General features: G+C 34.5%; 1 protein-coding gene across 1 annotated transcript in view; it reads left to right on the top strand.

The window, feature by feature from the left end:
• Positions 1–1,013: 1,013 nt before the first annotated feature.
• MANEA (mannosidase endo-alpha) overlaps positions 1,014–13,570 on the top strand; it is a 24,457-nt gene continuing 11,900 nt past the window's right edge. The window contains exons 1-2 of the mRNA XM_007942247.2: positions 1,014–1,557; positions 9,190–9,299. Coding sequence (XP_007940438.1) covers positions 1,014–1,557; positions 9,190–9,299 — 654 coding nt within the window. The remainder of the gene's footprint in view (positions 1,558–9,189; positions 9,300–13,570) is intronic.

Below are 13,570 nucleotides of genomic sequence, written 5' to 3' on the forward strand. Positions count from 1 at the left end.
GTTTATGGAAGGTATTTTTGTGTACGTGATAAAATTACCCATTGGATTGCTTTACTTGTCTCTTTCTGTTGCAGTTATGTTTATTTTAACTTCATTCTCTAGAATAACAATAGCATGACACATTTGTTAAAAAGTCGTATTTTATAAATGCATTGATTGCCAGTTTTTCATCAAATACCAAATAATGTATTCATGTGTGTTTATTTCTGTATACATAGAGCTCCTATACCCCTATGTATACATGTATATACTTATACAAGGATAAAACACTTAAACAAGGATAAAAACACATACAATAACATTTTAGAAGATAATGAGTTAGCATTTATAACCTCTGCTCAATAAGATTTTCCAAAATTGCAAAGTAATAAAGAAAAAAAAATTGAAATTATCAAACTTGTGATCATTCTTTTCTTATGCTTTTATTTATTTATTTTTGTCTGATTTTATTTCAAAATGTTATTTTAAATGAGTTTTTCATTCTTGTGAAATTGATACTTCAGTTGAAAAAAAAAAGAGCTTGTTGAAAATTCATTTTATGACTAGGCTTTTAATATACCCACAAGTATTTTATTTCAGTAACTATGATCTTTAATCTTACACTTGTATTTAGAGAATTTTAGCGGATAGATGTAAAAGAATATTCCTTTTCTATATTGAATATGTATAAAATCTGGTCACATAATTCAAGTTAATTATATTTAACTTTCTTAAACAAAGTTCCTAAAACGTTTATCTGACTAAATACAATTGTCATGCAAATAAAGGTGATACTCCTACATTGGTGTTGCCATTTGGTTTAGTGAGATACAGATTCTTTTGTAGACATCAGTATTTGATGATATAATTAAAATCATAATGCACTTCCTTTCAGTTTTTCAATGTAATGAACTTTATGAATTTTAGTTTTCATTTTTAGTATATTAGAAAATGTTTTTAATACCACTTACTAATTGTCTTTTTCCCAATAAATTGCAGCAAAATATCTATTTTGGAGTTTAAAGTATGTCATCATGGCAAAGTTTCGGAGAAGGACTTGCATCATTTTGTCACTTTTCATTCTATTTATTTTCTCACTGATGATGGGTTTAAAAACTCTGAGACCAAAAATGGCTACTTTTGGAGATCCTTTTGGACTTGACCTTCTTCCAGAGTTTCGACAGCAAACTGTTCACTTGGAGAAAAACTTTGATTCTAAAAAGAGTGACAAAATCAACAGTGGAACAAATACAAATAATTTAAAAAGTGTGGAAATCACTATGAAACCTTCCAAACCCTCTGAATTTAACTTGGAAGAGCTGCCACCCCTGAATTATTATTTACATGTATTTTATTACAGTTGGTATGGAAATCCACAATTTGATGGTAAATATATACATTGGAACCATCCAGTCTTGGAGCATTGGGATCCTCGAATAGCCAAGAATTATCCACAAGGCAGACACAATCCCCCAGATGATATTGGTTCCAGCTTTTACCCTGAATTGGGAAGTTACAGCTCTCGGGATCCTTCTGTCATAGAAACCCACATGAGACAAATGTGCTCAGCTTCAATTGGTGATTATTTTATATGTGTGTGTAGTGTATATATTTATGGATATATGTGTATATATGATTTCTTGTGGACATGAAATTGCTAATCAGTCTTCACATTGTTACTAATTATATTTTTAAATTCATAACATCCAAATTAAACCTTACACATGGTCTTAAAAATCCAGACAAGCTGCTTTTAACCCTGCTGTTAGGTAAAGTAGTTAAATTCCAATTTTTTTCTGGATGTCTTAGATTTACTGGTTTCCAATTTACTCTCATTCTGAATTTTATTAAGTAATAATTTATATAAACTACAATAAATTCTCCATATTAAATATATAGCTACATGGTATTTCTCAAACATATATACCTGTTTAAATACCCAATCAAGAAGTAAACATTTCCATAGCCCAAAATATTTTATTGTGTTGTCCTTATTCACCCTCCACCCTCATAAACTGGAGTTCTGATTTCCATCCTGAAGATCAGTTGTGAATATTCTGCTACATTAGATAATGGAGCTGTGTGTATGCGTATGTATGTGACTTCTTTTGCTTTGCATAATATTTTAAGACTTACTCAGGTTATATCAGTTTAGTCATTTTTTGCAGGTGAATAGTATTCTATTGTTAACTACAGCAGATTTGTTTCTGTATTCATCTGCTGATGGACATTGGACAGTTTCAAATATTTATTTTTGCTGTTTTAACTAGTTTGACAATTTTTTAAATTTATTTCATTTATATCTAATGTAATAATGATATGGTGATTTAAAATATTTTATTTTGCTATTTATTTTCTCTTTGTCCCATTTGTTCTTTGTTCTTTTCCTGCCTTCTCTTTTAATGAATATATTTAGCATTTCATTTTATATTCTCTTATGACTTATTAGATATATTGCTTCATTTAATTATTTGGTGATTGCTCTGGAGTTTACAACATGCACCTTTAAGTCATAATAATCTGCCTTTAAGTAATAGTATAATACCTTATGTATAATTATAATATAAAGACCTTGCAACAAAATATTCTTTTTTCTCCTTTTTCTCCTTTTCTGCCCTTTGTTGTTGTTGTTGTTGTTATGTGCCGTCGAGTCAAACCCGACTCATAGCGACCCCTCCTTGGGTTTCCGAGGCAGTATCACTACAGAAGTAGGATTGTCCAACCTTCCTTCCGAGGAGTGGCTGGTGGGTTTGAGCCACCAGCCGTCTGGTTAGCAGGCAAGTGTCTTAGCCACTATGCTACCAGAGCTCCTACTATTGTTAATTTTACCACTATAGGGAACACAATGCAACACACTGCGTGGAGTCAGATCCAACTCATAGTGACCCCTCCTTGGGTTTCCCCGGGGGTATAGCTACAGAAGTAGATTGCCTGATCTTCTACTGAGGAGTGGCTGGTGGGTTTGAACCGCCAGCCTTCTGGTTAGCAATTAGATGCCTTAGGCACTATGCCACCAGCGCTATCAATTACGTATGTTATAAATCTCATAATACTCTAATTCTTTAATCAGTTAATTACAATTTTTCAAAGTTAAAAATAGGAAAAATATTTTATATTTATTCTTTTTAGCATCATTCTTCGTTTTTGTAGGTAGATCTAAGTTTTCGTTCAGCAGAGCAATTTCATAGAACATTTCTTATAGTGCACATCTGTCTGATAGCAACACATTCTTTTAGTTTTAATTCACAAATATCTTTATTTCATTTTGAAGAATTTTTCTGGATATAAAATGATGAAAGTTTTTTATTTATTGTTTCTGTTTTTATTTCAGTATGTTCAAAATGCTGAAATTAACTTTTGGCTTTATTGTTTCTGATGAGAAATCAGCAGTTATACCCTTATTTGTCTGCCCCCACCCCCACTTTCCTTTCTCTTTCTTCTCCTTCTGTCATGCCAGTTATACATATTTAGATAAATTCAAATTGTCCCACACCAAAAACCAAACCCACTGCCATTGAGTTGATTCCGACTCATAGTGACCCTTTAGGACAGAGTAGAACTGCCCCATAGCATTTCCAAGTATATGTTTATGAAGCAGGCTGCCGCATCTTCCTCCCATGCAGCAGCTTAGTGGGTTCAAACTGCCAACCTTTGTTTAGCAAGCAGTCCAGTGCTTTAATCACAGTACCACGAGAGCTCCCTGTATCGTCCCATGGGTGAACAAAATGAAAAAATATGATTTGGTGCCTACAAATTTTTAATTTATTGATATATCCTTTGTAAAACTTACCTATTTAAGTTCCTTCAATCTTGTTAGTGTCTCTAGCAGTAGGGCCACAGGAAGAAATTTTGAGTTCTTATATAGAGAAGTATAGGGCTCTTTCATGAGCAAAACATTGTAGAGTTCTGTGAATCTTCATCATATATGTATGAGATGACTTGTGTGGAGTTGTTTTCAGTTACTTTAAAAAATCTAACTTTCTAGTATGTACTATTAGCATTAGTTTCTATATTCTACTTGTACCAAGAGAGAAGAAAAGGGTTGCTAAATTTAGACAGCTTTACTTTTCTGTGTGTATGTGTGTGCCTGTCTGTATTTACTAATTGACTTTTTGGGTGAGAAACTTTTATTTTTTTGGCTTATATTTTGTAAAGACTTTGTACTGTCTTCAGGTCTTTCTGGCTATTTCAGTACTGACTTGGTCTTTGTGACTAAAAACACTATAATTAGATGACAGAGAAAATGGTTAATTCTTGGAAGTGTTAATTATCTTTACGCAGGTAAACTGTATACAATGAGATGGTTTTTCCACAGTCAGAAATATTTTTGTGTTTCAGTTTCATTGTTATTAGGAAGAAAAGCTTCAGCTTATGTATAGTTTTATGCTTTTCTAATGCTTGGAATGACATCTTTCTCTATTTACTTTTTCACTACTATATAATGTATATGCATATGAATTATTTCTAAACATCTGTAGTAATATAATTATTTTAAATGTTGATAATTTCACTATTGGTGCAAATATTTTAATTTTATTGACTTTTCTGCTGGAAAAATAAGCAACTACTCAATAGTAATAGAAATGATAATATCTATTTTAAGATAATTTTTTCTAATCATTTAAATATTGAATTATATTCATTATTATTGTTGTTATGTGCCATCAAGTCGGACCTGACTCGTTGCGACCCCTACGTTGGGTTTCCAAGGCAGTATCACTACGGAAGTAGATTCCCCAACCTGCCTTCCGAGGAGTGGCTGATGGGTTTGAACCGCGAGCCTTCTGGTTAGCAGTCAAGTGCCTTAGGCACTGCACTACCAGAGCTCCCTCATTAATATTAGGCAAAGAATAAATTGACTCTCAAATCTCAAACAAAACACAGGATTTTCATCAATAGAGTTGGCTTGCTGACTTTGGCAATTCTTAAATTGAAGAAATTGGCAAACAGGCTGTTTAAAATGTATGGTTGAATGTGCTTTGACTTCATCTTTAACATTCATATTTTTTCTCTGATAGAAACATCCTTTTTATTTTTAAATTTAATTGCTGTATAAAGTATTTATATTATTGCATAGTACAAGTCTGTTGATTTTATACTTTTAAAATTAGAAGTACTGTGTGTATAAATCTTAATGTTCCATCTTTTTTTTCCCCTACAGAATGATGGTGAAATTAAAATGAAATATTAATGTTATGTTTAAACTCCAGTCATTATACTATTAAAAGTATCAGGGAGCAAATTGAAGTCTCATATATTTGCATGATTTTCATGTCTGTTAAGTGAAAGATCATACCAAATAGTCTCTCCCCTGTATCCATATAATGTGATTCTAAAGATACCATGAAGATACTTTTATATATATATATATAAAATATTTCAAACAGAAACAAAGACTAGAACAATGAAGTCCCCTGTGCCTATAACCTAGCTTCAAAATTTTTCAACTAATGGCTTATCTTTTTTCTTTCTTTTTTAAGTCCCTTCACCGTATCAAAACTTTCTCAAGTATCCATCTATTTTCCCTCCCTTCCCCTCGCTTCTCATCCCTGGTAACCCACAAAGAAAATTCCCTTCCCTGTGTAAATGTTTCCTTGACTTTTTATAATAGTGAACTCATATAATATTTGTCCTTCTGTAATTGACTTATTTTACACAGCATAATGTCTTCCAGGTTCATCTGCATTATGAGGTGATTCACTGATTCATCATTTTTCTGTAGGAAAAAAAAAAAAGGTTGGGCCATTAAGCTTTATTATGCATTCTACTTTTAATTTGTTTTATTCAGTTGTAGAAAATAAAAAATGAGTAGTTAGCATACTAGGCCTCAAGATGTCCACATACTAATCCTTAGAATCTGAATATGTTATCTTATATGGCAAGAAAGAATTAAGGCCCAGGAAGCAATGTGGCTAATCACCTGACCTTGTGATGGGAAGAGGTATTATTCTGGATTATCCAGATGGCCTACTCTAATCACATGAGTACTTAAAAGTGGAAGAACAGAGGAAGAAGGTAAGAGAGATGTGATGTGAAAATGACTTGACCTACCATTGCTGATTCTGAACATTGAGAAAAGGGACCTTAAGTCAAAGAATATGGTGGTCTCTAGAATCTGAGAATGGCAAGGAAACAGATTCTCCCCTCTTGGCCCTTCAGAAAGAAAGACAGTCTGAAATCTTGATCTTTGTGCAGTGAGACTCATACTTCTCACCTACAGAACTATTATAAAATAAATGTGTACTGCTTTTAGCTACTAAGTTTTTGATAATTTGTTATGGCAGCAATAGAAAACTCATACACTTAGCAAAGCATAGTTTATTCTGTGTCTTTAAAATTATCTTCTCTTCTTTCGGTTGAACACTAAATATTTATTTAAGGTTCTACCACATTCTAAAATTGTGCTGGATTCTGGGGACATACAAGGAATAAATTACATTCCCTAGTCTTTTCCTCGGGAGGTCTGGTAGCATAGTGCCTAAGGCATTTGACTGCTAACCAGAAGGCTCTCGGTTCAAACTCACCAGCCACTCCTCGGAAGGAAGGTTGGGCAATCTACTTCCATAGTGATACTGCCTCGGAAACCCAAGGAGGGGTCGCTATGAGTCTGTTCTGACTCAATGGCAAATAACAACAACAACAGTCTTTTCCTCGTTTTCATCATTGGTGTTTCAAGAGGTCTAAATGTATATCAACATTACAGTATTTTCTGAAATTAAAAGATACCTGATTCCCTAAAATAATTTTTGTTCCTGAGTCTTGTTTTTAAAGTATATACATAGAAATAGTACAAGAAACAGAAATAACAATAAGAGGAATTAGATATTTAAAGTTTAAATGTACCTGTTTACAGTTGACATGTCTTTACTTTTTAGAATAATTAATTTCTATTATATTTAAATTTATTTCCATAATTTTTTATTGGTGGTAGTTCCATACAGCTTTAATATTGCTGCAGATGCCTGAATCTAGTTCTAATGATTGCTTTGTTCATTGGTAGTGTGCTGTTTTTCCTGATTTTTCACGTGCCTTGCAATTTTTTATTGAAAGCCTATCATCTTGTGGGGAGCTCTGGTAGCATAGTGGCTAAGGCACTTGACTGCTCACCAGATGGCTGGCGGTTCAAACCCATCAGCCACTCCTCGGAAGGAAGGTTGGGCAATCCTACTTCCGTAGTGATACTGCCTCGGAAACCCAAGGAGGGGTCGCTATGAGTCAGGGCTGACTCGACAGCACATAACAACAACAACAACATCATCTTGTGTAGGACAGTAGAGATTATGATAAATAGTTTTTATGCCTGGAAAATGAGATCACCTTTCTTACAAATTTTCAGCATGGGCATCTAGTTTTTCCAGTTTTACTTGTTGAAAACAATATCCTACTTCATAGAATTTGTCTTAGATTTGTATCACAACTCAGAATGATATATTTCTTTGAGTGTATTTTGTTATACTCTACTCTGATCCCTTAAGCTATGTGACTTTCCTACAGTGTATGTGTTTGTATTTAAGATAAGAATATGACTCCCAGTTGGTATAGTACAACGAGTAGATACAGAGAGCAACAGCCACACAAGTAAGACATGCAGCCAAACTTTTGGGCAAGAGTCTTTGAGTTGGTTTTGAAGACAGCTATGATGCAAGACAGAGGATCTCAGACAAGACCAGTTTTACCTATTGTAGAGAACAGTCATAAACAGGGAAAAGATCCACAACATCATACTGGTCCCCCAGAGCAGGGTGAATGAAAGACAGGTGGTAGCTCACATGCTTCAGTTTGTGCCAGGAATGAAGGACAAACACTACTCTCTAGCCACAAATCTTAAAGGGCCATTTCATGAAGGAGGGGCCCTAGCCATGGAGCAGTGTTAGCAAGCTACGAATAGGGCTTACTTTGTACAGTGTTGCTCCACTATACTCTGGGACACCTGGCCTAAAGAACAGTTGGAACCCACATCCTGGTTTACACCTTGCTGTTCAGTGCTAATCTAAATTTTGCTGAACTCCAGGTTCAGGGTTTATCTTGTGGGTTTCTTTGAAAACAGGTGTACATGCAGGGGGAGACTGAGGGCAGCTTCAGACAAGGGGATCTCAGAGTCATTCATGCAGACTTGCAGCATATCCTTTCTCCAATATCATCCTGTGTATTGTAGCTCCATAATAGATCTTGAAATCAGATAATAATACCGTCTTTTTTTTTGTCCTTCAGTTGCTAATATGGTGACTCACTGTTTTTTTCAAATTTGAACCAGCCTTGCATTCCTGGAATAATTCCCATTTAGTCATGATTTATTATTGTTTTTAAACATTACTGAATTTTGTTTGCTAATATTTTCAAAAGAAAATGGTTTATGACCATGCTTATGAAGGATACTGATCTGTAATTTTATTTTCTTAAAATAGCTTTGATTAGTTATTAGAGTATTACTAATTGTATAAAATTAGTTGAGATACCTTCTCTCTTCTGTTTTCTGTAAGAGAGTGTGTTGTTGTTGTTGTTATGTGCCGTCGAGTCGGCCCCGACTCATAGCGACCCCTCCTTGGGTTTCCGAGGCAGCATCACTACGGAAGTAGGATTGCCCAACCTTCCCTCCGAGGAGTGGCTGATGGGTTTGAACCGCCAGCCTTCTGGTTAGCAGGCAAGTGTCTTAGCCACTATGCTACCAGAGAGAGTGTGTTGAGTTGGTGTTATTTTATTTTTCTATATTTAATGGAATTCACCAGTGAAGCCTTCTAGCCTGGTGTTTTCATTGTTGTTTGAACTATAAGTGTAATTTCATTAATAGATACAGCACTATGAATTAGTTGATCTCAGATATTTCCTCTCCAGTTAGTGATTTTCCTGCAGGTTTGTACTTCTGACACTTTTAATTTATCAATTAAATGGTAAGTGCATACTACAGGGAGGTAAGTTTTTACTTATTTTGAAACTTCTGTTAAAAGATATGGATGCCTAATAAAGAGCTGATAAATATTACCTTTGCAAAGTAATGCAATTCTTGTATGTAATTTGTAAATAAGGTAACAAAACAACCTTCTATAAAAATATATTTCTAAAAAATATATTCTACAAAAAATAGAAAAATATATTTCTTTTTATCATTTTATTGTTAACCCTTTGGTATTTTTTATGCCTTTTCTAGAATACCCACATCATCCTGTTCCTGTCTTTTTCCTTTTTTTTTTTTTTGATGGTCTTTTCTATTAGGTGTACTAGCCCTGTCTTGGTACCCACCTGATTCAAATGATGAGAATGGAGAACCTACTGATGACTTGGTACCCACTATTTTGGATAAAGCTCATAAATATAATTTGAAGGTATTTTATTTTATTTTCAAGCTATACATAAGTTAATTTTTCTGGAAAAGAAATTAGTAATTAAAGATTTTGAGTAATCATTTAAATTAAAAGCTCCATGTGAAAATAATGGCTTGACTATGTTAAGCCACCTAACAATAACAGCAATTTTTCAAATGATACTTGTTTCATTAAGGAAGTTTCTATAATTTAATATGAACTACAAACCTTGTCTAGGCTATTTTCCTAATAATATTTTACTTACCTATTTATTATTTGTTTTAGCAAATAGGATTGAGTTACTGTTTTTTTAAGATAAAACGGAAATTAGTTAAGATTTATATGTGTAAATGCCTTACATATCAAAGATATACTAAAAATATCAAAGATGTACTGAAAACATGTATTAACCATGTGACTTTAAGTATTTGTCATAAATTAGATAGAATATAAAATCATTAGCCTGGCTAAATTTACTCCATTTTGTCAGAAAAACAAAATGAATGACTGGAAAAACGAAAATAATAACATACATACATACATATATAATATGAAAAATGAAGAGAGAATCTACCTATAGATACAGAAGAGAGTTTAAGATTTTATATTAACGTATTCAAAACATATAAATAATCATCAGTTTTCTGAGAAAATACATGAAAAACTTGAACTATTTTTGTGCCCGAAGAGGTTAAAACATCTCCACAGGGATGCCTGAGTTTCCTCAAGTTATTGCTTCTCATTTGCCAGAGTGAGTGATCCAAAACAGAGTCCAATATAGAAGCTACAATCTTTTTTTGACCTAATTTTTAAATGACCTACTCTAACTTCTACCCAGTTATATTGTCTTAGTTATTGATAAACCACCCATACTGCTGCATAGGAAGAAACTACCAAGGGTGTGAATTCCTAAAGGTGGGGATCATTAGGGTCATCTCGGAAACTAGGTATCACAGAAAGCTTTCGAATTTATTGTATAATATAGCACCATCATGATTCTAAAACTAAATAAGGATAGCATAGTGAGACTTTACAAACAGATACAAAACAGATGCAAAATTCCTTAAAAAAAGTAATAATAACCTTAGATAAGAAGTGTTTCTGAGCAGGGATTGAAGAGTGGTTCTGAGAGTGTGAAATCTGAATCGAATTTGCCTGTATTCCAATTCTGGCTGAATCATTTGCTAGCTATGTAATTCTTACACTTCACTTTCCTCATCTTTAAAATGGAAATAGTGACAATTACTAGCTATGTAATTCTTACACTTCACTTTCCTCATCTTTAAAATGGAAATAGTGACAAAATCTTCTCACAGAACCTTTAAATTATCAGTGAGTTTCTATTTACATTTATCTGTATAGGGCTTACATTTATCTGTATAGTGCTTATCTTATTGGGTACCGAAAAACTGAAGAAAAAATAAAACTCCTTACTAGTAAAACTCTCAGCAACCAAAGAATAGGATACTTCTTTACTTTATGCTTTATAGATATGTTTTAGAGATCTATATCAGAGCTCCTTCTTAACAGAGAAACAATATTGTCATCCCTAGGAAATCAAGATCAAAACAAGAATGCCTTCAATTATCAGTATTACTTAGTACTCTTACGGAGGTTCTAAGCAAAGGTGTTTGACTGAAAAAGAGAAAAGGAAAAACGTTCTAAATGGAATTAGGTTTATTTATAAATGATAACTATCTAGAAAACCCATACAAATTATTTAAGAACTATTGGGGAAAAAAAAAGAGTTCAATAAGGTAGCTGGAACTACCACCCACCCACCCAAAAAAAAAAAAAAAAAAAAACTATACAAATCTGCAAGATTACTATATTTTACCGGAAATAAAAATCAGAAAAAAATAATGAAAAGAGTCATATGAAAGTCAAATAACAATAGATACACAAAGAAATCTATAGCATTGATATAGGATATGAAAGACCTGTATAAATGGGGAAACATGAATTTGATAGGATAATTACATATTCCACAAATGGCCATTCTCTCAATAGTATGTATGTATTTTTTAATTTAATTTGTAAATTCAATGTTTTTTGTTATTGTTGTTGTCATGTGCTGTCAAGTTGGACCTAACTCATTGCGACCCCTCCTTGGGTTTCCGAGGTAGTATCACTACGGAAATAGATTGCCCCATCTTCCTTTCGAGAAATGGCTGGTGGGTTTGAATCATCAGCATTCTGGTTATCAGTCAAGTGCCTTAGGCACTATGCTACAAATTCAATGTTATACTAATTAAAAATTCAAATTAGAATTTAGTATAAGATTTAACTGGCTAATCCCAAAGTTTATAAATATGTTAGAATAATGTAAGACTTGTTTTTAAATGCTTTTTATTTATTTTATTATTTTATTTTTTATTGTGATTTGGGTGAAAATTTACAGAGCAAATTCACTTTCCATACAGCAGTTCACATACACTGTCTCATGATATTGACCACAATTTACCACAACGCAACAGCTGCCCTCCCACTTCTTCCCGATAGTTACCTTTTCCCTGTGTCCATCCCTCCATGCACTGCTGCCCCCTGAGCTGTCTCCCTATGCATAAGCAGCCCTTCTTTCTCCCATGATTGTTCTCTCCAAGGAGTGTGTCTACCTCAGGGAAATGTTCAACTCATATACCTGTCTATTGTTGGCTGGAAGCCCCAGGCATGGGTTCAATTCCAGACCTGAAGGGCAGCTAGGGGCCATAGTCTCAGGGGTTCCACCAGGCTCTATCGGGCCAGCAAGCCTGGTCCCCCCCCCTTTTTTTTTCTCCAAATGATTTTGAGTTTTGTTCCACATTGTTCTCCTTCTCTATCCAGGATCTCCTACATAGATCCCCTTCCAAGTGGTTAACAGTGGTAGCTGGGCACCATCTAGTTCTTCTGGTCTCATAGTCGTATAGGCTGCAAATTGCATGGTGTTACCCATCACTAGGACTAATTGTTTCCATGAATTTTTGTTTTTTTTAATTCTTCTTTGCTCTGGACAAGGAAAGACCCATTGTTGCATCTAGATGGCAGCTTGCAAGCTTTTAAGATTCCAGTCGCTACTCACCAAAGTACGAGGTGGAACAATGTTTTGTGTAGTATGTTATGCCAGTTGACCTTGATGTCCCCTGACACTATGGTCCTGCGCCCACAGGTTCAACTACTCGGTCCCTCTGGGTAGCTGGCTGTGACCAAGAAGTGACTATAACTTTGCCCCTTGTCAGGTCTACTATACACCTGGGAATTCAGATCATATACATAAACTTATAGGACCATTGTCTGCCAACCCTATACATGTTGTTGGGTACATTTCCCGCTTCATGGACATACCTAATAGCTCAGCCTGTCCACCCATCTATCCACCCGTATACCCATGTTTGCCTTCACTGACAGTGCAGTACTGTATGTGCAGAAGGGTTCATCTTTGTTGTCTGTACCTCCCATGTACCTCTCTATGTCTTTCTCTTCCTCCGTACCACCATATCGATCACTCACATTTGATACATTGCCCTTCTCTTCACCTAAATCAAAACTTATCTCTATCTATCTAACAATGTTCCTTCCCTTCCCTTCCCACACCTGGTAACCAACAAGGAAAATTCCTTCCATAGATAAACCTTTCCTTGACTTTTACAATAACGGACTAATACAATATTTGTCCTTTTGTGATTGACTTATTTCACTCAGCATAATATCCTCAAAGTTCATCCAAATTATGTGGTTTTTTGCAGATTCTACATAATTCTTTAGCATTACATAACATTCCATTGTGTGTATGTACCATAGTTTGGTTATCCATTCCTCAGATGATGGGCACCTAGGTTGTTTCCATCTTTTGGCTATTGTTAATAGTGCTGTGATGAACATGGGTGTGCATATGTCTGTTCTTGTCATGGCTCTCACTTCTTTAGGATATATACCTAGTGGTGGAATGGCTGGACCAAATGGTATTTCTAATTCCAACTTTTTAAGGAATCGCCATACTACTTTCCACAGTGGTTTTTCCATTTTACAGTCCCACCAGCAGTGTATGAGAGTCCCAATCTCTCCACATCCTCGCCAGCATTCTTTATTTTCTGTCTTGTTGAACTGTACTTCTAGGGCTGGAACAAGATGGTATCTCATTGTTGTTTTGATGTGCATCTCTCTAATGGTTAATGATCCTGAGCATTTCTTCATATGTTTGTTGGCCGCTTGAATATCCTCCTTGGTGAAGTGTCTATTCATGTCTTCTGCCCATTTTTTAATTGGATTGTTTGTCTTGTTATTGAGGTGTTGGAGTGTTCTATAAATTCTAGAGA

Source organism: Orycteropus afer, unplaced genomic scaffold (genome assembly GCF_000298275.1).
Source record: "Orycteropus afer afer isolate SDZICR_OR568_19922 unplaced genomic scaffold, OryAfe1.0 scaffold00087, whole genome shotgun sequence".
Taxonomy (NCBI): Eukaryota; Metazoa; Chordata; class Mammalia; order Tubulidentata; family Orycteropodidae; genus Orycteropus; species Orycteropus afer.